The sequence below is a fragment of the Symphodus melops genome, assembly GCF_947650265.1.
Source record: "Symphodus melops genome assembly, chromosome: 9".
NCBI classification, from domain to species: domain Eukaryota; kingdom Metazoa; phylum Chordata; class Actinopteri; order Labriformes; family Labridae; genus Symphodus; species Symphodus melops.
The window spans coordinates 2805381-2830636 of NC_136699.1; the positions used below are offsets into that span (position 1 = coordinate 2805381).

Here is a 25256-nt window from a genome sequence, read left to right on the forward strand (position 1 = left end):
CACACACACACACACACACACACACACACACACACACTGACATTTGGCATGCTGACATTTGCAGAAATCTTTCACTACGACAAATCTCCTCTCACTGACCTGCACCACTGACACACATTTTGCAATGCAACGAAAACACGAGTCTTACGATGAGATTCAAAGACCTCCACTTCAGCTAACAACACGCTCTGTTGCTCCTCCAAGTGATATTAAAAATCTGTTTCTGTTTCCCTCCTGAAACAAGTTTTTACAATCGAATATCTATCATTTGCACAAAGAAGAATTATTTTACTGTGTTGATCCCCGAGGGGGAAATGAGGTGTTTACACTCTGAACACGCACTGAGATGGACGGAGCTGATGGGGTGATCCTGAGCTGATTCTGTGCCTTGCTCAAGGGCACCCCAGTATTGCTCAGGAAGTGGTCTGGCACCTCTCCAGCTACCACACAAATTTTTCAGATTTGGTCCGCACCGGGACTTGAACCGGCAACCCTCTGGTTCCCAATCCAAGGCCAGTGTTAATGCACTACCTAATATATGCGAAAGAGACAAATTACACCCTAAAAGATAATTCCAACCAAATGTAAAACACATCATTATCTTGATTGTGGACTCTTTTTTTGCTGATGGTTGGCTGATCAGTAATGTGCCTGTGTGTTTCGGAGTTTAAATGAAAGGCTTTTTTTTAAGTCGTCCAGCTGCGATCGAATTCTTCATGATGTTTGTGCGTTAGAAAAGTTTCAGTCGTCACTTTTTGCTGCAGTACAAACCAGAAAGATTATACGAATGTGAATAATCAAGTCATGTCAAATCCAGTTTCCTGTCAGCCACCAGCAGCCACAAAATCATTAAAATGGGAAGCAAAAAAAAAAAAACCCGACATGATGTTAATTCATTCATAGTAGTTTGTACAACAAGGCTGTTAGCTCTCAGACAATGAGCATCTTGCTTCATGACACGTCATGCCTTGTGGCCGCCTTGATTAAATCTGATTAACCTTTGAAAATTGCCCGTCTTCATCGCTCAGACACGCCGCCACCTCATCACCCCATTTGTTCTGATTGGAAGGTCACCTCCGTCTTTTGGGCACTTGCCAAGACAAAGATAAAGTCTAAAAATAGTCGATGCCGTAGGCCGTCGATGTGTGGTGTTCGGGGAAAAATAAAACATTTCTGACTTTTTTTTGGAAAAGATTCACCCGATAACAAACTCGGCCTGGAAGCACGATGACGATGCAAGCGTTCAGATTTGCACTTTGTCCTCAACGACTGGTCCGACATTAGCGCTTTTAGGTGACACAGGGCCAAATACACTTACACATGCCCACTGTCCCTCATCAAAAACTCCCCTCTTCCTGCTTTTTGTCTGTTTCAAAACAACATCTGTGTTCTTATCACTGAGGGTCAGAAAGATGATAACTTTCTGACTTTTCTTTCTACATCTTTCAGAGTATGTTTTTGAAACAGCCGTCAGAGCTTTCAGAAGCTGGATTAGTCACAAAGCCTGAGATTTCTAAGTTTTCACAGAGATTGTCAAATGAATCGGAGGAGAATACTTTTCTCACACAGAGTTCAGAAGCTCTTTCTTTTTCGCCCTGCATGTTGAAAAGCAGAATGTGCAGGTCCCTGGAGGAGCTGGGGTCACTGACTTATGAAGGCGATTAGGATTACTGTACCTCAGATGGGAGCGCGGTCCAACCATTCAGGAGTTTTGATTGCAGCCTTGCTTTGATCCTTTCATAACGAGAAGCTATTGAACATTATGGTGACAGGTTACATACGGTGTGGGAATTACCAACCCCCTTTTCAATTTTGCCCATTTCCCAAGACTGTGCTGAGCGTGGTTTGGATGGCAGCAGATTATCTGGGAGCGCTACAGTACATGACAAGAAGAGGTGGGAACTAAACAGAGAATCTGCCAACAGCAGCAATTACACTAAGGCGATGTATCAGGGAAATCATGTCGAGTCACCTTGAATATTTCTAACAATCAATCAAATATTGTCGAGTCCTCTGAGGCGCGATGTGAAGATTTCACTGTTGTTTCTTCAGAGATGAAGCACAAACCTAATTAATAGAGTACATTCAAACCAAAAGCAGAAATACTTAATATGCTACTTTTCATATACAGTATGTAAAATATATCGTAAGACCCCCCCCCCCCCTTTTTTGCGAAAAGCGGGTTTGCTGGATCGTTTCCCAATCAGACACGGAGCCAAGAGGATGTAGCTACAACACACGAGCCGTATCGACGGGAAAAAAACCACATAGGATATTAAACAACTGATAAGAGAGTGCCTGTGACGTCAAGGGCTCAACTTGAAATATTCAACTCGAAGCACTCGGAGCGGCAGCAAAAACAAGGCACAGCGTTCTGTATGTTGAAGCTTGTCCCAAATAAAGGCGGAGTCATTTGTGACTCCGCCTTTATTTGGGACAGGACTTATTATAGAAGTATTACGGTTTATACGACAGTCAGCATTCCTCTGTTCACTCCTGTGTAAACTTTTAACCTTACTAATACTCTGCACCAATCACTAGCTCGTTGACCTCACAACCCTTGCTCTAACATATTAACACCCTATTTTATTATCAATCTAAAAACTTCACTGCAGAAACTGTATGTGTGTATGTTACAGCGACATCCACCTGTAACTCATGCAGTTGAATACATCAGTTGCTCAGTGATTTTTCCCTGAATGAATATAATGTTCTGCGATGGCTTACATTTTGAGAAGGATGTTAGTTTCAACTTCATGATACATTTGAAGGTTTTGTTTTTTAAATCAGGTGTACATTTATTCTGCAAAATCTTAGCAAGTCATAGTCAAATTCATTTAATTACTCCTCACCTGACGAGTCCATATACATATTGTATTACAAAGGTGGAGTCAGTAGCAGTTACGCTGTTAAACAGGGCCCCTCCTGGTGGGCTCATCGCCCCCTGTAGTGTGTAAACCTTCTCCTTGTATCTACATCGCTCGCTATTACCAGCTAACTGCCGGTGTTTGGCATCTGCCATCGTTTTAGAAAGATCTTCATCTGCTCAGCGGTTCGCCCCACTGGAATTGTACAGTATTTTTCTCTTCTTTGCTGTTAAGTCCACCTCCGTCACATTTGCCAGATTGAATCCAACCAAACGCTGAATTGTATCCTCACTCTTAAACTCCCCTGCTGTGTGCTGTCATTGGCTCTTAGAAATGCACCAGCTCCCCGCCGGAAACCTCAAAATACAAGCAGAGGAGATGGTCTCAGCAGACACAGTCAACACCACACGTGTTGAGGGACATAAGTGATGACTCAGCGACACTACTTTTGTATATTAGACAATATTCCACGGACTGTCCCTTTACAATATGACCAGCAAACAAACTAAAGCTTGAATTTCTTTTAATGATTACAACTGGCTGCAGTAAGCACATTTTACTAAAGATCCTTTAAAATAAGATGTAATGTTTTTGAGTTTTTGCAGAGTAATTATCTCCTCAAAGAGCCGAGTGTTTCCTTGTTGCAGTTTTTTTGTTGTTGTTGCTCAAAGCAGATCTAAAGTATTTGTTGAGATGGAGTTTTTCTGCGGTACACTATACTGAAGCCATCTCTCCCCCTTCATTAGAGCGGGGGGGGAAAAACTGCACCACAAGGCTGCATGAACGGCTCCTGGAGTCTCATGGAGTCCTTTGAGTATTTTCCCCATCGTCTTTCATGTGTTGTGTTGATCCTCATTCCCTCTGTGCATATTGCAGACGTCTAAACCAGCTTGCAGTGTAGTGAACGTAAACCCACTAATTTGTTCGAGAGAAAATCTCAGCATTTGTGTTATGCCATAATGACGTTAAGTAGTCGATTATTGATTTGACTCGTGTTATTTGAGGAATTAGTAATGAAGGATTCTCCAGCAGTGAGGAGTGTTATGCAATGTGTTTATTGTTTTGTACATAAATCCCGATTGGAGAGCGAACAGACAGCGATCTTCCAGCCGTGGGATCCTATCAGATATTTTTAGAATTTCTGCTCTTTTTATCCTCTGCCTCCTTGTGTGTCCTCCCTTCTTCTTCTGTATCCCATTTTTAATCAATCCTTCCTTCTCTCCCTGACTCCCAAACTAATCCAATCCCTTTTGTCTCTGACTCCCTGTACCTCCTCCCTCTCTTGTTTATTCATATCTTTTTCCCCATCTCATCCCTGTGTTCATATCCTTTCTCCTTTTATAGAAAAATTTCCCCTCGTATCTAATTTCTCCTTTTATTCCTCCTCGCTGATCCCAGGCCATCTACTACGAGATAGGCTTCCTAGTATGTGCGGCTGTGGGCCTGCTGTTTGCCGTTCTGATGCCGCTCGCTGGCCTTTTCTTCTGCATGTGCCGCTGCTGTGACAACTGCGGCGGCGAGATGCACCAACGGCAGAGGAAGAACGCAGACTGCCGACGAGGCCTGCTGGGAACGCTGCTCTTCTCAACCTCGCTGGTCATCACGTGAGTGTGACACATCACACACACACACACACGCACCATATGACACAGATTGAAATGCAATTACAGATTGTTTTTTTTTCTGTTGCATAAACAGTGGTTATACTTTACGTGAATGTACGTGTGTGCAGATTCTTTGCAAGCTACACCTCCGATTTGTGTTGTTTTCATTCACACATTGACACACATTCAGCACATATCACAATGCACACACACACACACACACCTCTGGTCATTTTGTGCGTCTGTTTCCCACACACACACACACGCAGTCATCAGCCTCCCCCATCCCCCATCTGTTTGCTATATATAGTAAAGTCCTCGTGTGGATACTATGAGGCTGCATCCTTCATACTTGTGTTCAGCCTAAGCCCTGTCATCATAATCTGCAGTGGGTTCATGCTGAACGATATTTTTAACTGGTGAGAATTCATTATGTGAACGTTCATAAATCGGAGACGAAGACTCAACCTCACGTGTGTGAAACACAATTATTCTATGTGACTCGTTCATGTATAACATTTCTCCGTCATGCACTGAGCTTTCATTATTTCAGTTATGTAATATTTCTCAAACCTCAGTGTCCTCTTTTATTTGCCTCCAGCTGTCATGTATGTGTTTTGCATGCACACGTCAGCATTAGGTTCATTATTTCCTCCAGTGGGATGTGCAGCGACAAGTCCAGCTCCAGAATTGAATCCTCGATTGCCCGTCTGCCAAACAGTCATTTTAATTAATTGTTGTCATCTTGAGAATTTAGAACGGTGCTACTAGCTGATTCAAGCGTAAACTCTTCTACATTTGCCTGCTAATGTTGGAGGGTATTTTACAGTGCAGATTAATGTAATGAATTATTATATTGTATTTTTTTGTAAATATTTGTCAGCAGAAGTCAGGTTTATACCTGACTTGTGAGATAGGGAGTGAGGGATTTACTGCTAACCGACTAGCCAGATCTGTCACAGTTATGGGAAAACAAGAAATGAATCCGAAATATACAGATTAAAGAACAAAAAACATGTTTTTGTAAGAAATTACTAAATTTAAAAAAACGCAAAGCTTACTTGAAAGGGAGTCAGAATGTCAATCAAAAGTCCAACTAAATAAATCTGTCTGATAGGAGAAACTTTCTGTCCATGGATGAAGGTGTAGTTTAGTCTCTCGCTGCCCCCCCCCCCTCAAATTCCTACTTCAGGTTTTTATCCACGACTTTCTGCAGACCTTGAAGACCGGTCCTTGAATCTGTTTCTCAGTTCTCTCATAAATAAATTTCCCTGTTTTGTTGCCTTCACTGTAGCTCAACTGTGACACATGGAATGGTAATTTTCTCCTAAAAGACACTTGTTATATAAAATATATGCACTTGATTTGTCTGGCTCCTACTGCTGAAGCCTCAAATTAACTTTAGATTAACATTTTTTACAATTATTTTTTACACAGAACTAGAGAGGTATTTTTTGTTCTTAACACCTACTTTTAAAATGCTTGCTTATGTGTGAAAGGTCGCAGCAAGTACAGCAGTTTCAGGACTTCTATTCATGACGTGACCTTTATGTTGTGTCATTTCATTGAATCTGAGGTTAAAAAAAAACAAAAAAACTCAGGGATGTTTGAGAATAAGAGCTGGCTTAAACGATGACAAAAGAAAAGAAGGCGAGGGCCGTAAACAGCGTGCAGTTTACTTTGTGTTTCTACTATGAGCCTCTTATGTCATAGAGTTATCCTGCTCCTTGTAAAACTCTTCTCTCAGAAAAAGGACCACAGGAAACTCAATCCACTCTGTTTTGTAGTCTCAGCGGTCGAAGAAACAGTAGCCGCTGGGGATGTAGCCACAGTACAAAGGGCTTAGGAGAGCGGCGTTTGCCTCTTGTGCTGGAAGGAGGCCATCCTGGAGTCTACTTAGTTTGATGTTCTTTGACTTTCTGTCTTTGTTGGAAGCAAGCCTGGTTATTAGAAATTCCAAAGCAATATCCTAGGAGGCCAGACGCCAGAGTCTGAGAGCGTCCTCAGAGCTCTTATTAAATCTCCCCAGCTACAGGGCTGAGACGCTGCAGAGGCTCTAATGAAGCAATTACAGTCAGGAGAGGGATGAGTACGGAGCGCTGGCCCGGACTCCTTTAACCGCGTACGGAAGCTGACAGCCAGGAACAGAGGAGTGGCAGGGGTGATATTTATTTTCCAAGAAGTGTGAAAATTGGATTAAGAGGGATACAAGACACTCGTGAAAGGGTGAAGACAATAAAATGGCGGGAGAGAAGAGAGGGGATTGAATATGCCAAAACAACAAAAGGAGCTGTTTACCAAGAGTGGAGATGCTATACGCATTTTGAGGCACTCATCAAATATTATATAGTTACAGAGTAAAATATCAATATGCTGATTTTTTTTAGATACTTTTCAGAGTAAACAAATAAGAACAATCTTTCACTATTTCTTATTTTGAGAAGAAATACTCCAGTGGTTTCCAGCCGTCTATCCTCGGAGCCCCCCCGCCCCCCCCTTAAAAGCTGAGTATTTATTTTTGTTTACTTTGCAGCAATGGTTTGTCTTTTTCCTTTTACGATAGCTTGTCTTTCTCTTCTGTTAGCTGAATGTGCTCAAACATAGCTCAGCTCATGTAAAACGCTACTTGAAGCTGTAAACTGGCCACTTACAGTAGATCCAACATGTTTGTTTCGATGTTGAGTCTGGCTCCAGGAGCACCAGAGGTCACACACACTCCCACTTAAAAAAGCCTTTTTTTTTCTCGTTGACTGCAACAAAATGAACACTCTGTTGAGTATTTGGAAGCGATAAGAAATCATTGTTACAGAGTGAAATACTCTCGAAAACTTTGCTCTGAAGGTTGCAGGGTCAAAACACACACACACAGCCTCCTGAGAGCGGTGGTTGTAAAACGTGATTGAGTGCTGTTTACTGGGTTAGACGATGGCTCTGAGGGTTTGGGCTTTGATTCACACAGATGCCAGTCATGCTCAAAATAAGCACTCGTGCTCCGATGCTTCGGCTGCAACTCAGGCGGGCATTGTTTGATCAAATCTACAACGCAGACGAGACGTGTGTGTGTGTGTGTGTGTGTGTGTGTGTGTGTGTGTGTGTGTGTGTGTGTGAGCACAAGGTTCATCCTGTGTCACTGTTTCCATTTACATGACGTGCATCAAAGACAGAAAGCAGATCTCACCTCGGTTCAGACGCATCTGATGAGAACATTCAATCAAGATATTTACATAAACACATAATTTCATCAGAACCAGACCGAAGCAAATCTCTGATTAGTGCTGCTGTCTAATTTTACTTTTTCATCATGTTAAATGAGGGGAATTCATCTTGAAATATAAATAAGCAAACACTGATTATCAGGCCTGAAATTCTTGATTCTCTGATTACTGTGCCATGTAATCGCATTAGACTGTTTTCTCTCATCTCTCTGATTCACGGCTCGTGTTAGAAAAAGGTGAGAGACGGAAACGGATGTGGAAGTATGATGAAATAAAAAACAAAAGGAGTTAAAAGTTTAAACTCTTTCAAAGCCACAGACAGACTTTTAGAACACAGTGAGATTAATTATAATGTTCAGGACTTGATCAGTAACCAGTCAGCTGTAATGAACATGAGCAGCCTTGTTAGGATGTTTTCTCTCGTGAAGCCTGAATGAATGAACCGTAAGCTGGACCTGAACTTGGACAACCTCAAATGTTTATTCTGCATTTTATTTGGTCGTGAAAATCACATCTGTATCCACATGAATATCTGTAGTTTTGTTTTTGGGTATAAACCTCACAAGTCCATAGTCATGTCAAAACTAAATTAACAAACTTTGAATTTACTTCAAAAAAAACTTAAACTTATCAAAACTAAAATCAAAAACAAATATGAAGTCAAAATAAAAACTATTATAACCTTGTTTGTTAAAAACTGTGAAAGCTCCGAGCTCTGTAAATGTTGGTGGAAATACTCAAATTCAATGAATTTAACGGTTCAATCAAATGGAAATTACCTAAATTATTAACAGAATAAAGAAACAGTCTGTCTGGTTTAAAAAAACAAAATGAGTCGGCAGATGTGATCACCAGCTTGTTCCCCTCTCACCATGGTGGTTGCATCTTTCTGAACGACAGCACACCTGTGCTTGTTTGTCTTCCACCTATCATGTCTTATGCATAAATGCATGCACTCTGTAGTTAACCTGCATGCTGCGTTGTGCCTGCCAGCTACTCAAAGGCCACACTGTACGTCACTCAATGAACAGCAGGGGCGAACGGGCTCTGACTCCATAAAACCCACTGCATGGATTTATACTGAGAGAAAGACAGAGACAAGACTGTTCTGGCCAATCAGAGAACCCCTGTGTCATTCTTTTAACCAGCATGCATTTCAGCAATCTAATTCAGTCGCTGGGTGTCCAACACTGTTAACGCAAAAGGTCTCAACACTACACCCATAGTAATTCATGCTTATCATATTTGGTCGAATTCATGTTAAAGTAAGCAACAGACAGAGACTTAACATTCAGCTTATTTCAGTCAGTTCAGATTCCACGACTTCGTCCTCTAATTGGATCTTTTTTTTTTCGTCTGTAATATGTTGAAGGAGCCGACCGGAGTGACGCGCAGCTTCACTGGCTCTGTGGTGCGTTTTGTCCTCACAAGTTTCCTTTCATTCACAACTTAATGAAATGTCATCAAAGCATGTCGGCATTAAGACCACAGGAGGTCTGAGCATCAAGGATGCATGGAAAGAAGAACAGCAGAGTTTGATATCCCTCGTTATATTTTTATAAAGATTTACTTTTAGGTTTTTTTTTAGGCTCTAATTGGAGAGACAGAGCAGAGCCCGAAACTCTGACAGAGAGAGAGAGAGAGAGAGAGAGAGAGAGAGAGAGAGAGAGAGAGAGAGAGAGAGAGAGAGAGAGAGAGACTGACTGACTGCCTGCTTTGAGGACGACAGCCTTTGTACACCGGCCACAAGAACTAACCACTCAGCCACCGGCGCCCCATCCCTCGTTAATTTAAGATGAACGCGAGCACATCACCAACCTGTTACCGTCGGCCAATCATAACCTGCAAGTGCATGCATGAGCTCTGTCCAATACACACACACACACACCAAACAACTTCAGCTTTACACAATCCCCTGCCAAGCTAATTAAATGGAGAGGTTGCTTTCAAAATGTAATGCACGTCTCATCATTTATCAAATCTCCTCAAGAGCCCATTCTCGTACTAATTATTATAATTCTCTCCTATTTCAGTTTTGTTTTTTGCTCAAATCCACTTTTGTGTTTTACTAATGTGTTTTGTTTTTTTTGTTTTAATCTCATCTCGGGGTCTGTAAGGCTCTGGGGGTTGTAGTTTTCTGCATAACCCTTCAAATCCACAAACCGTGCAGTCTAAGAGGAAGTCCTCATCGTTAAACTAGTTGATGTTTGCCTGGTCAGGCTCTCTTTCTTCCAGATGTATTGGAGACATTTTTGAAGTAATAGTCATGATATGCCACATTGTTGCACAGCAGAGAGAGAAAAGGTGTGAGGAGGCAAAGCTGCAGGGCTCGATTCTGTCGGCTACAGCTAAGAGGTGCTCTCTGTATCGCACGGATGATTGGCCAGGGGGATTTAAGATCCAGAAATAGCAGCATTTCTAATGCAGATAAAGTCGTCTTTCATTTCTTTGTGTCACTGTGTTTTAACTTTGTGGTCAGAAGAGGAAGGAATAAAAACCCCTTCACTTCAGGCTACAAAAAAAAAAAAAACACTATTCAGTCTTTGCACAAAAATAACAAAGAGGAAGTAAAACAACCTGAAAACATGTCAATACACAAGGTCAGTAGGACCTGATGCTGTACCGACAATAAATGTAATTCAATCTAAACTGTAATGGAAAATGTGCACAATTTTGTACACGGGGAGCTGACATTATCAAAGCAGGAACTGAAAACTAAAGTCACATGGACATGCAGTTTGCTTGCTTTTGGTCCTCTTACTGTTTATCATGTTAAACTTCATCAACATAGTTCTTTTCTCTAATTTCTTCCTATTCTGCCTGGAAGTTTGAAAGTTTCAAACAAATACACACAGTATATTCCAGCTGGCATGTTTTGCCCTTCTGGTGATTTTAAAATGTATTTCAGTGACCCTCTATTGTTTTTTTGTTTTTTTACACAACACTGAGCCAGTGTTTTAGTATTCATATCTTTCCTGGACTGTTTACTGTGGATTTAATGGCCTGTTGTCTCCCATCAAACCACCGCAGCCTGTCCTTAGCTGGAACAGACAGCAGCTTACATAGAGTCATAATGAGGGAAACAAAAAAAGGGAGAAAATAGGACTGTCTAAACTGGGTTGTCAAAGCCTGGAGCGAAGGCCCTGGAGTCGGAGAGCTTTTTCCGTGTCTAGCTGAATTCTTTATAGGACACAGAGCTGCACTGGGAGAGGGTTCAGACTGTGACCTGGCAGGCTCTCAGAAGACAGATAAAACAGTGATAAATGGGATAATACAGTGGCTAGTTGAGGGGAAGAGAGAAGGTAAATGGAATACAAACAAGATAACCAGAGGCTTAACTGAATAAAATAGTGATTACATTAAATATTAAAGGGGTTGTATTGAATTAAGCAGTTGATGTGTTTGTATAGAGCCGAATTAAACATGAAGAATTTAAATAAAAAGTAGCTGGAGGAATGGAAGATTTTAAATCTAATAAAAACACGGCAGTCATGTGTTGAACGAGTGGCTACAAGCAGGCGCTGTGGCTACCTTGTTATAGACTTACTTCTGAGGAACGTGATATTTTAAAATAAAGGTTTCAATATTAACAGCAAACAGCTACTGGCTTAATGTGTACATCTATAGGTTTGGCCCAAGGTGCAGCCTTAGTGTTTTAAAATGGAGCTACTTCTGAAGTGCCAAAAAAACTGCAGTTCACCGAGTCTTTATTTGAGGCTGGCTCCAAAAACCTCGGAAGTCACACACTGTACACTCGCCATTCAAAACAGGCTGTTTTAACAGCAGAAATTAATGTTTACAGCCTGGTACAAAGATGTTATTGGTCTATTATTGTCCTTATGGGAGGCCTAAAACCCGCCTCAGCTCCAGCTCTCAGCCTGTCGTTAGCTTGACTCAAAGTCCGGTTGAAACAGGATTTCCAACATGGCAGCTACAGCGATGAGCCTTTGGAGCGCCTCGCAGTCACTCACTCAGGCTTAGATAATGGTGTTGTACAGTTGGCACAAATGAATTTGGAGTAACACATGCATGTTGTTGGATGAAAATGCCACAGATATGACTTTCAGGTTTACATCGTTAACTCAAAATCTGCATTGCAATAAAAAAGCTCCATGCACAGCACCATATTGTTTGTAATATTGCTTGCAGTTTAAAAATAGTTTATTGTTAGCTCTGTTATTGGTTTTAGAATTATAACAGCGACAGTTGTTATCCTTTCTTATCAAGAGGACAGATAATAGATGTCCAGTTCCCGCAGTGTGAAAGCAGGGAGGAGCTTGAAGGCGACTGTCCCAGCCTGTCGACTACACACACACACACATACTAACACACACACACACACACACACTGAATGCAGACCATTGTTGAGGTTTGTAAAAGCTATGGAGCCACCAGACCATGTAACACTCACTCCCCAGCCCCCTAGAAGTGGCCTACATACTGGGGCACTGCACTAGTTTGACGCTCTTCTTCGTCTGCTGTTGAAGGGTTTTCCTCCTTGAGGGAAAGTTCCATGTGTCATTTGGCTTTTGTTCTAGCGGGAATCAGAGCCCTTTTACAGAGTGGCTGGAGGTAAATCTTCCCCCTGCTGTGTTTGACTTTGTCTCTTGTAGTCAGTAAGAGATGCATCATTAACAAGTAGCCATACGGCCATGCTGTCACTGGCCCCAGTTTCCCAGAGTGAAACACTTTCGAGGTGGCTGAAACAAAGTCACGGGATAATGCAACACAAGAGCACTTGTTAAAACCAAAGGCAACAGACATATTGATAAATGGTCATTTACAGAGCAACAGATACCAAAAGATTACTTCTCACTTCACTGCTCCACTTCTCAGAAAACGTGTGCTCAAACAGGCCGTTTGGAGATTGTGACATCACAAAGGGCAGTAGCCCCTCCCCCAGGTGGGTGACACTCCCACAGCTAGGTGTTTGTTCTGCCCTCTGAGTCTGCCTTCTCACCGTAAACAATAGGACATGGAGCGAGAAAGCCCAGTACACCCGAGCCCTTCCAGAGAGGGGGCGTGGTCAGACACAGCTCATTTACATATTTAAAGCTACAGACACAGAAACAGCCTGTTCTGAGCAGGGCTGAAATAGAGGGGTTTATAAACATGATAAAATACAGGATCAGAGTGGATTTACAACAACACATTTCACACACATGTTGAAGAGGAGCTCTGACACTGATTCAGGGATGTGTGAGCTTTAAAACTGGATTATGTAGAAGTTTAAATGTTTTGCCATATAGCTTGATTATTGGACAATGATAGAAAAGACATGATTATTTTAAAGGAGACCCCTCGATTTGCAATTTTTCAGATGTTTAAGTAATTAAAGAGATATACAATCCACTCTCTAAGTGTCATGGCATCCTTTACAAAAGCCTTTCAGCTGGATTGCAGAAAGAAACATTTCTCTATCACAGGGACTACAAAAGACAAATCTTTGGATTTTAAGGTGACACCACAGGGGGGGGAATCAAACACTGACTTGATTCCTGTTGTGTGAAAATGTGTTTTCCCTCATAAATATACACAGCAACAGTGCACTCGTGTAGTCTGTCATCCAGCTCTGGTGTACTTGTTAGCACCAGTTTTTTCTCAGACACAAATATGAATACATTTTTTATCATGTGTTTGTTTCATCTCCTGATTTCTCAAACAAGAAATCTAAAGTACAACAAGACGGGAAGCAAACTAAACCAGAGTTGATTCTTCTTGCGCACACTCGTGTGTACTACACAGCTCGTTGGAGAGCGCTTGGTATTTTTCTCAAAGAGTCTTTGTTTTGCTGCGGATTCCAGTGACCTTGCGGGACACCGGCAGGGAGAGGGAGTGAAACAGGGAGAGACAAAGAAAAAGAGAGGGAGGTGGATAGAGAGAGAGAAAGGAAAGGGGGAACTGTGGGCAAAACAGGAGACTGGGGAAGAACAGAAGAGAGAGAGCGAGAGAGGGAGAGAGGGTGCATCAGGAGAATAACAAAGAAAAGGAAAAGTCTCATAGATGGAAAAGTGACAATAAAAAAGAAATGTAAGAGATGTAAATGAAAACAGACAAGTCAAAGCAGAGAGACAAATAAGACAGGGCTAGAGGAAAAGGAGGAGAAAGTACAGGTTTATATAATAAAAAAAAGAATAACAAAAGGCCGGAGGAGTGGAGGTGTGTGTAAAGAGAAAGGGAAGGCATATGTGTGTGTACATGGACCTGTGGGTGCGAGAGAGTAAGAGACAGAGACAGAGACAGAGAGACTGTAAAGACTGGCTACACAAAAGGCTGTTGTCAAAAGTGGCCATTTTGAATCTTCTCCTGGTTCCGGATGGCTCCACTTCACTTCCCAGCCTCGTTGTTTGGCCTAGTTTTTCATTAAGTCTCCACTTAAAAGATGACAGCGTTTACTTTGTCGGCCCGCTCGCTGTGTGCGGAAAACATCGTCACAATTCCTCCAGACCCTGCAAAGCTCTCTGCTGCAACGATAAGGAGAGTCTCTCTCCCAAAGGGCAGCCCGTGATCCCATTTGCTCTCCGAGGGTTTCACCACTGCATGCATGTTTAAGCCTGTTAACTACAAGTCGCAAACAGTATTGATATGTGACAACCATTTCTCTTCAAGGACTCTTCTGAAGGTCCTCTCCCGTCTCTTTAAAGAGCCTCTGGTCTCTGGGTTTGGACTCTAATGTCGACCAGCTACCACTTCAGTGGTCACATATAAAGGTTGAATAAATACTGTTGAAGTGCAAAGCTCATATTGAGGCACTATAATTTGTTAGCCTTCACAAGTAACTTTTAGGCCAAATAATAAAATCATAAACGTTTGGAGCTGGTATTGATTGAACCCAAAACACACAAGAGTCTGATTGTAAGTAACGTGAGGCACCACATTGTTGAGCTCCCTGAAAGGACACACAACACTGGACTCTGGAAAGAGGTTCCTCAGCTTCTGAAAGCAGAACCTCCAGGTTCTTCCTTTGGGCCATGAGGCTTTTGAACACAAAAAAACAATAATTTTTAATGTTAATTACATTTAGACAAACATATTAATTAAATGCGTTCTGGTTTAGCCCCACTCTGACAGATTTAAATTGCTACTTGAAGGGGGCATAACCTCCGTTTGCATACCGTGTAGTCCCATTCATACACACAAGCTGTTGTTCATGCCTTCACACAAACACAGATACACACTTACATACGGAGCCCTCTGCCTTGTTATCCAGTGAGTCACGACACCCTGATTCATCCACATTGATCTAAGTCGCCTCGGAGTCTCTCTTTTTGTTATTCCCTTTCTAAGAGGCATCTTACATCATTCATAAAGCTGCTCACTATGTTACACAACTGCAGAGATAACAATCCATCGTCCGGAAACTTCCCCATCTGTCCTGAACATCACCAATCCATGGCCCTATAGGCCACGCGCTTTACGCTAACATGCAAAGCTACGAGAGGTGAGTCATGGAAACAGATTAATATTATGGGATGTCTCTCCCTTGATGTTGCTCAGGCTAATTAAGCCCTGTACCGAGCTCCTCAGGTCTGTTTGAAGTGTGCAAGAGACTCACTTTAATGGTCTGCTTTATGCAATTCTGTGTTTTCACATTTAATTTGAATATGTTTACAACGCAGGGAACTCAGATTAGACACGGCTCCGGCGCTTGACGCACACACACACACACACACACACACACACACCTGCAGTTATTTCAGTTACCTGGGAAATAAAAACTCTCGACAATGTGCTATGACATAAATGTTGACAATAAAAGCAGCAGACGGCTGATTTTTTTTTCAATATAACGATTATTGTCATCTTTCTCCTTCCAGGCACTTTGTAAAGTCATGTTGTGTGCAGTAACTTTTCTCAGTTGATGTGTGATTTTGAACTTACAGTAAATGTGATGCTGCCTGTCCAGGAAATGTGACTAATTCTACAGGTGCGCTCGGTGAAAGTTTAGAAAGAATGAGTGAAAGTAATTGTGGTGGTGCACACTGCCCCCTGCTGTGTGAGACATGTCATCACACCCCCCTGAGCTGAACTGGGCTGACTGATGAGAGAGCAGCAGGGGTCACTCAGAGCTCACAGAGATGAAAAGGTCACGGTGTGTGTGTGTGTGTGTGTGTGTGTGTGTGTGTGTGTGTGTGTGTGTGTGTGTGTTTGTCTTTTTGCTTTAGGATCGGCGTGCTGTGTGCATATGCTGCCAACCAGAACCTGAGCTCTCAGGTGAAGAACATACGGAGGTTAGTCAACAGCAACATGAGGGACCTGCACACCTTCGCTAATGACACACCAATGGTAAGACAACCAGTCGTTTCTTCACGCTTCGCCTGAAGGCTGCAGCACAACATCGTACCATGTTATTCAAGATTTAAGTTATTCGATTAAAATATGATCATAATCTATCATGTAACAATCCAACAAAAATCTAATCCATGACGTTATCATCAGGGGCCACAATTTGTCTTTATACCATGATAGAAGCTTATAGCAAGTTATATAATTTATATACAGTATTAAAAAGGTTAAGTCTTTAAAGTGTTAAATTTCTCAGGGAATTAAAGTTGAATATAACTAAATAAAGTGTTTTTCTCTCTCTCTCTCTCTCTCTCTCTCTCTCTCTCTCTCTCTCTCTCTCTCTCTCTCTCTCTCTCTCTACCTTTACCTGCCATTTCATTTGTTAGAGTTTGAAACTGCTTGAAATGACTTGTGTTATTGATTTTTTCATTGCCTCTACTTCACAAATAACCTGAAACCTGGAACTTCAGTGTGCTCGTGTTTGTCCGTGACGGGATTGTTACATGTTTATTTCTGCTTCCATTTGTAAGACTGCGCTGTTCTCTCTCTCTTTCCTGTTTGCAGCAAATTGATTACCTAATATCCCAGTACGCCACCGCCAAGAACAAAGTCATCTATGACCTAGATAGTAAGTAGACCTCTTCACTGCTTCCAAGTGTGAATTATGTTTGCAGAAACGACTGTTCCACTTCGAGCTCTTGGTCATAAATCCTGCTTATTGTCTTCTGTCCTTGACTTGTTTTCTAATATAACTCAGAGACATAATTAGGTCTACGCAGCGACGACAGTGACTGTCATAAAGGCTCCCACATGCTGCTCTTTGTTCTGCAGGCAGCTCCCTCCTGAAAGTGAACACCTGCAGTGTTTAATATCAAATAAAAGGACTCGGTCTATGTGTCTGTTTTTATCTGTTAATCTGATACTGTGTTCTCCACAGATATAGGTCCATTATTGGGTGGAAGGATACATGATCAGCTGGATAAGGAGGTCAATCCGGCCCTGGACAGAGCCCTCAGTATGGCCGGAGGTACATCCGCACGTTTTTAATTTCCTCTTCAGTTACGATATCATGGAGTTATTTTTAGACGCAGGCTACTGAATGCTGCACTATAAGGCATTATGTAAGACATCAGGAGACAGATATGATGCTGCATGCCTTACAAATACTATGTGAGGATCAAGAGTCCAAATTGAAAACAAGCGTGAATTCAAGCTCTACAGAAGATTAAATCACTTGTTTTAAGACAGCTGATATATTCTAAAAAACTAAAGTTTTGCTGATCTTACTTGCAGATAATTATTTGAGTCATAACGTTTTTAAAAGATTCAGCTACTGAAAAAAACAGTTACAATTTCAAGTGAGTCTCTGTATTTTATGTTTTCCTGTAAAGTGAAAATCGAGCGAGCCGTCAAAGGTAAAAGGAACTGGATATTTACCCACAATCCTTTGTGACCCCCTGATCCTTGTGGATTTTGACACCAGTGTTGCTCTTGTCTCTTTGTTCCCTTGTGATTTTTCCTTGAGCACTTTTTGACCCCTGAATTTTTTATCTTGATGAATGTCTGCCGATGAAATGAGGTAAAACTGCACGACGCAAAGAGCGTTAGTTCACAATCCTCAAAGGATGCTCATGTCACTTCGGTGCCACTGCTTGAATTTAAAGCTCTTCATCATAAAGCCGTACAGTATGTGTGAGGAGTTAAATATTGTCACCATTTGTTTTAACCCTTTGTTTAGTTGCTATGCTCAATTCTTGTGATTTGAATTCCCTCTGATTATATTCTGCTTGTGCTTTCACCTGGTTAAATATACGTGTGGACAAAACGTTTTTCATTTGGCGTAATTCTCTTTCCTGGACGTTGTTGCCTCGTGCAGTTTTAAAATCCTTGTTAACACCAGATGTTCTCAAACCCCTGCACCTGGACGTGCCCCTTTTTCTCCAGTCGATGTTCCTCCAGTGTGAAAATATCAAAACACCCGATGAGATGTGTGACTAATCCTATTACTTTATTTTGATTTTTTTTTTTCCTTTAAATCGTAGACGATAGTGCACCTCCATGAAAATGAACTCATCATGTGAATATTTAGCTGAGAGGACTTTGTGTGTGACAACAAGCAGCTGTATATGGATGTTTTGACATCGCTGAATATACATGCTTGGAGCACAATTTAAAGGATGATACAGCAGTAGTCAAGCATGCAGTAGTGCAGGTGGTCACTGCCCTGCCACACATGACTGTGATCCACTTTGTCTTTCATTATTGTCCTATTCTTGGTTTTGAAGTCTGGAGATTAAAGTCTCTGGTACGAACGCTTGTTTCAAGAGTTCATAAATAAAGAAACATAGAACAGGAGAAGTAGAAGTGACTGTGGTATTTACATGTATGTTCTGTGTGTGGTGTTAACATGTATGCTGTTAGGAGGCAGCATCCATATGTGCTCACTCTCCCCTAAGTGCTGCTAAAGCATTTAGCCTTGTGATCCGTCGTTTCCTCTCCTACACTCTTGCATCTTTCATAAACTTGTTCAAGGATGCCAGCGTTGGTTTGTTTGTTTGTTTTTTTGCATTTCTTATCCTGTTTAATTTTAGAAGGCTGCTTCAGGTTACTCTGGGAATGCAGGATGTTTTGTTGTTTAGCATTCAGTTACTGGCAAAATGATTAGTTACCAACAACAACAACAATGTGTTTAGTCTCACTTCCTGCTGTGCTTAAGTTTGCTGAAAGAAGTGCTGTTTGCCAGTCAAAAGTTTAATGCACTCAGCTCAGAGCCAGTGCGCACTGTGCTGTTTGAGTTTCTCCATTTTGAGTAACATGAGACGATGATATACGGACGGTCAGTTTTTGTGCTTGTTGAAATTAAAGGCTGATTTGTCAAAACTGGTTGAGTTTGACCTCTGAACTTCGAGGTCAGATCAAATTGTGAGGGTTCTAATTTCAAACAGTACTGCGGCTTCCAAACTCATTTCCCAATATAGAAATAACATGTTTGAAAGAAATATAGATTTTTCTTTATAAGTCATAGCAGACAAGCGATCAGGTCGGGGGCTCACGTTTATAAGATTGTTCCAACAACTCAGATAATTTGATGATCACTGATGAGAATGGTTTGTGTTATAGCTGAGTGGTTTCAACTCTTCAGCCGATCATATTTAAAAAGAAATACTCAATCTTTACATTGGAAATGAAAGGAATATAGCCTTCACTTTTTTTTTACTTAAAGGGATACTTCATCCATTTGCATGAAGCTGTGTATCATTAGAAACATGGTAGTAGTGTTGAATGGTCGTGAATCCAGCCCTCATTTTGCCCTGAGACGAGAAAAATATGTTTTTCTTTGTCTGGAAGTTTTCTTCATGTGATGCAAAAAGCGTCATATTGCATCACAAAGCTTCATGCAAATGGGTGAAGTATCCCTTTAAACTTTAATTGTAAAGGGACCATGTACAATATTAAACATAAATGTTGCCATTTGATGTATTGCGCCAGAGTTAGCTCAGAGCTAGTTTACATCTGCACTCTTTTTCTTCTTCAGCCATGCGAGAAACGAAGGAAGCCCTGGAGAACGTCGGTGTGGGTCTGGAGGTCCTGAAAGAAGGGACGGGAAAACTCAACTTCAACCTAAGCCTGGTCCGCACAAGTATCAACCGCACTCTCAACGACCCGGGCTGCCATGACGAGGAGTCAGACGCCACCTCCGCCCAGCTGTGCCGCAACATCCGCCAGTCACTGTCCCAGCTGCAGATCAGCGCCAACTACACACGGGTACAACACTGAATCTGAAAGACACTAATCCAACCATCCATTTTATTATTATTAAACCTGTTGTGTAAAATAGGGTGATGGTAAAGATGACACACAGCTCCTCTCTAAAGGGATGTTTAATGCCGTTTATCTGATAAATTATGTGTGCTACTTTGTCTCGGATACGGAGGGACGATCGCTGGTTATATTTTTATCTGACTGCATGTGAAGAGAGGGAGAGAAATCCCTGAATGCTGATCCAGGTTTGATGAATTTTGAGCATTTATCAGTGTATGTTTGTCCGTCTGTTTTCACTTTAGCTACCCAAAGTAAACACGCAGCTGGACAAGGTGAACGATGTCATGAATACGGACCTCAGTGCTATCGTCCAGAGGGTGAGCTTTGGTCATAAATCCAGATATTCTCAGTACATCGTAAGCATTGTAAATGCATATCAAAAAAATTACTAAGAAAGCGTTCAAACACTTTATTCCTTTTCCTCACAGGGTTATGCGTCTTTGAACGACACGCCGCACATGGTCATTGAACAAACTCGAAGTGTTGTGGAGAGTAAGTAACACTTCACACACACACATGCTCATTTATTCAGGCCATGTGTTGACACTGATGGACGGAGTGATGGATTTGTCTTCTCAGATGTGCGCGGGTTGGTGGACGGCATTGGCAACAACATCAGCAGCTTCTCCAAGATATTCCCCGTGCAGAGTTGCCTGTCCAACTTCACCATCTTCATCAACCACGCCCAAGCCAAGATCGAGGACCAGTACCCTGAAATTGACCAAATGGACTTTTACAGGTGCACAGACATGCTGACGTATATTTAAAATAAATACATTTAAGCACAACAGAGGAACCTCTTTGTGTTGTATTGAGCACTTTAAATACTCAAAGCTCTGCTGCTTCCAGGTGGATTGGCTGCATTGCTCTGTGCTGCATGGTCGTCCTGGTCCTGGCCTTCAACTACCTGGGCCTGCTGTGCGGCACCCTGGGATACGACAAGCACGCCTCGCCGACAACAAGAGGATGCATCTCAAACACGGGAGGAACGATGCTCATGGCGTGAGTCGGCTCTACATGTTAACAGGCTTCTTTTACATTCAGGATGTAGCATCAACAACGAGCACTTCCTGTGTGGTATAAACGGTACATTACTTCTTAAACATTAAGAACCACATATTAACAGGGTTCTGTGCTAAGTGGATGCTAAATGACTTGGAGGCGGACACAACAGGATTTTAAATGTTCTCCGTGATGTGTTTGTGTATTCTTTTGTAAGTGTGTGTGTGTGTGTGTGTGTGTGGCTGCTCGTTATTTGTGTGAAACTTTGTACGTTGTGCTGCTGGACACTCGATTATTTCCTGGTTAGATTAAAAAATATATATATAGATTCCTGTGTGATGAACAAGTTCCAATATTTGAGGGACTTCCTCCATTTTTTTAGTTTAATAAATTCTGTATTGAGAATCTCTGACTGTGTGTCCTGTGTTCTCTCTCATTGAACATATTGATTCAAAGCACGTCGATCTTGTCTGTCCCTGACGGCCGCTCTGTCCCTCTCCTCAGTGGTGTTGGATTTAGCTTCCTCTTCTCTTGGGTGCTGATGGGAGTGGTGACTCTCTTCTTCCTGGCCGGAGGAAACATGGAGAAGCTTTTTTGTGAACCGTTCCATACCAAAGAAGTCTTCAAGGCAAGTTGTTGCAAAACGTACAACACAACGTAGGCTGTTTTTTTGTGTCGTGTTTTGTTTTGTTTTTGTGTCTGATTTTATTTTGCTGATTGATCCTTTTGGCTCTGTGATTTATCAGGTTGTGGACACTGATTACCTGGTCAACCCTGAGTGGAAAAACTTCATCCCAGGCTACATCTACAACGACTCTGACCTGGACCTGACAGCAGAGAGTTTATACAGGCAAAGCAAACAAAGTTTTATGTGTCAAGTTGGCAGAATTGGGTCGACCACCTTGAGAAACATTGCACCTGTCCTCTCTCTATGTTTTTTGTTTTTTTACATGCGGTTACAAAATCTGAAAAAGATTGACAAGCAATTTATTAGACAACAGGCTTCAGATTAACAGCATGATACAGATTTTCACATTTTGTTCATTTTTTGTTTTAGCGCAGGCGTTCGGGTCAAACATCAACCACGCAAACGGAATATTTTATTTCCATTGATGGGGATGCAAAAGAGAGAGAGAGAGAGAGAGAGAGAGACGTTATTAACCTTGAGTATCTAATTAGCATCATTCCTCTGCTGTTCGTCTTCAGCCTCTTTCTCAGGGATTACATCAGCTTTCATCATCTCCCTCCAGTGGGAAGCTGCACATCCTCAGTAACCGAGAAGGCAGACCCGCAGTCATTATATTTCCAAACAGAGCAGCTTTGCTTCAACAAGTCTTGGCCCATTAAAACGAGTCTATATAGCGTGTGTGTGTGTTTGTAGCTGCTTAAATGTGATCATGGAACATTTATATTTGACAAATAAGCAAATATTTCAGGCTTTTGGGGAACACTTCACTGTCATCTGTTGAGGGATGTGTCAGTGTATCATGTACTTCCACTCAACTGCACTTGGTGGCAGCAAATGTTTTCACAGTGAAACTTTTAATTTGACTCATTTCTCTCTCTTTCTCTCTCTCTCTCTTTCTCTCTTGTACCTGTGTGTGTGTGTGTGTCTCTTTCTTAGTACCTGCAAAGAGAACAAAGGTATATACTCAGCCATGCGACTGGACAAAGTCTTCAACATCTCCACTTTCCTCAACACAACATTGGTCAGTAAAGTCTGCCGTCTAACTCTGGCTAAATGTTTGAGTGTTTCTGTATCAATGTGTACGTCTTGGCGCCTGTGGCTCAGTGGTAGAGTCGGTCATTTTTCAACCTTCAACCCAAAGAGTCTTAAACCTAAATTGCTCCTGTGCGTCTTTAAAGGCGTATAAATGTTTATGGGTGGGATTAGTTAATACTGATGTTCACTTTACACAGCAGCCTCTGTCGTCAGAAAGGCGTGTTTTAACCTCAAGTCTGTTGACCCTAAGTGCAGCAATACTGATTAAAACATTGTACTAAAATAATTCCAAAAAGAGTTTCACTCAATATGAATGTAAAGGACGGTTTGAAAATGACTGAACTGAACGACATATTAAAACTAGTGTAAGAAATAAGAAATGTCGACAGTCAGTTCTGTGGTTAAAGTGTAATGACTGTCAGATCAGTTTGAGTGGACATTGGAAGTTCATGCCTGAAACAATGACTAGATCTAAGTTTCTTGTCTTGTTTTGACCAGGAGCCAATCACGTCCGCCTGCCTCAGACACTTCACACGTTGCTGCCAGTTGGCAAAAATCACTTGGCTCCTTCCAGCCAGCAGACGATCGGGTCCACGCTGCATCTGTTCTCCCACATCCCTTATTTGTCTTCATTAAATGTTATTAGTTTACAAGTTTCAGCCTCATTTACACAGACTGTGTTTTTTTTGTTATATCATAAACTGTGTGTTGGACACGTAAAATATACAAGGCTCTTAAATATTGAGTTCAGTGAGGAGTTTGGCAGCATCTTTGCTTATCGTACGTTCTAAATTGTGTCGTCGTGATGAGAAGAAGCCCGCATTCAAGTGCTGGGGTTGATTTGATTATTTAAAGGAAGTTGCTTTGGGAATCATAATGTACAGCGGACGTGAGACACAGTGGTAGAGATGTAGCAGAAAACACACAGAACATGTATGGCAGGTAATATATAGAGAGAGCACATCGTCATTAAAACATTTTTTAAATGTGTAAAATGGGGTTTTGTTGCACAGCGTTTGAAATAAAGAGGACCAGAAGAAGGATTGTGTTCCTGATAAATTTAAGTTTGACATGTTTTAATGAAATGTTGTCTGTGTCAGTCAGGTTCTTGTCGGGCATCTCCGACGATGCCAAGTGTAGACAGGAAGAAACCAATCCTCTGGCATACACTGTCCATTTTATTTAAGACAAACAACTTTACGGCCAAATGTTTTTGTTTTGTTTTGTTCTCTTAACAGAGCCACAAAATAAATGTAGGTTTTCTTTTTTGGTGGCTAAATTCAGAACAGCCTTTTGACAATCTTATTTGCCAACTTGTGTCAACAAAAATACAAATTCAATTGTAGTTAGTCATAGTGAAATGAATAGTTTTCTATCTGCTGTTTTTACAACTCGCTGGACGTTGGAAGAGACGCGGGATGTGCCGTCCAATTTGTTTATAGGATAACCGTAAAATGTTCAAATGCACGCTTGTGTGCAGAAACGCATGAGCAGAGTTACAGTGGAAATATGGAGAAAAGTTTCAAAACAAACAACATCAAGGAAAAACCATTAAAGCGGGATCTCTGCACCACATGTTTAAATCTTGGCCACCTTTGTGCCAACATTTGTTTTACATCCATGCTGGCCTTTCATTACGCGAACAAGGTCATGAAGGACTTCAGTGATTCCCTGTTCCTGTTGCACATTATGGTTGTTGAATGTATTTTTTTACAGACGGAAACTGAAGCAGAAAACTTTGATTTGAATCGATGGGCAGCTGTAACGTAAACCCTAAATCTGATCGCCTCAAGGTCTTCACCCACCTCATCCTGACTTCTCCCTTTTTTATTTTCACAGTTTACTAAAGACGTGGTGGGTCAGCTGGACGGCGTGAAGATCGACCTGCGGGGAATAATCCTGTTAGAGTCCGAGGGGAAACAGAACCTTCTGGATTTCTCCGAAGTGGGGCTGTCAGAAATCAACTACGCAGACTACCTAGAAGAGGTGACACTCTCACGTGCATGCAGAAACAAACATGTTCATGTTCACACCGACAGGTCATCGTTAGACACTTAATAAGTACGTACGACAAGTTATTAAAGGTTCAAATACACTATTTTAATAACAGAACGTAATCTGAGTAAAATAGAAATATGACCAACGCTGTATTGGGCTTTATGATGTGATCCTTCCATCTGATGTAATTAGATTGCTATGTCGGGTTATGTCACTTCTATAAGTACCAGTCTATCTGTGTAAATATTGATAGAAGATTGTGCTTTACACTAACATATATTATTGTATCACAGCTGTGTTTTGAATGGTATGCTACCAGAAATAGCCTCCACCTCGGCTGTCAGTGAACATATAGCAGGCAGCCAAGCTTCACCTAATAAGAGCTGCGACATGACACAGTACACCGAGTTCTGTTCTGGGCCACTGGAGCTTGATTATCCAAAAGGATTTCTGCCAAAGCAGAGTGAGCAGGAACAAGCTGGGACTTGGCATCGCCTCGTCTTCTTCAACACAACTTGTCAGGGTTACTTAGATTTTATATCCTGAGGCAGCAAAATGAAAAAAAAAAAAAAGCTTTGAGGACTCCATTCATGTGCACCACCACCTGCGTTTGCATGTCCAACACATCACGTCTCTAGCTCTAACCGTTTGCATTTTTTCCTGGAGCAATTCTGATAAAATCACCTAAAAACAAAGTCTCAAAAAGTACAAATTCTACTGACACCTACTTCATTTCTCT

General features: G+C 41.6%; 1 protein-coding gene across 1 annotated transcript in view; it reads left to right on the forward strand.

Moving 5' to 3' along the window:
• The window catches only part of prom1a (prominin 1a), a 69577-nt gene that overhangs the window by 31844 nt on the left and 12477 nt on the right, over positions 1–25256 (forward strand). Inside the window, exons 4-16 of the mRNA XM_079351536.1 lie at positions 4266–4471; positions 15852–15972; positions 16537–16600; positions 16910–16999; positions 19508–19737; positions 20037–20111; positions 20223–20286; positions 20374–20533; positions 20644–20796; positions 21301–21424; positions 21543–21646; positions 22421–22505; positions 24359–24505. Of these exons, the coding sequence (XP_079207662.1) occupies positions 4266–4471; positions 15852–15972; positions 16537–16600; positions 16910–16999; positions 19508–19737; positions 20037–20111; positions 20223–20286; positions 20374–20533; positions 20644–20796; positions 21301–21424; positions 21543–21646; positions 22421–22505; positions 24359–24505 (1623 nt within the window). The remainder of the gene's footprint in view (positions 1–4265; positions 4472–15851; positions 15973–16536; positions 16601–16909; positions 17000–19507; positions 19738–20036; positions 20112–20222; positions 20287–20373; positions 20534–20643; positions 20797–21300; positions 21425–21542; positions 21647–22420; positions 22506–24358; positions 24506–25256) is intronic.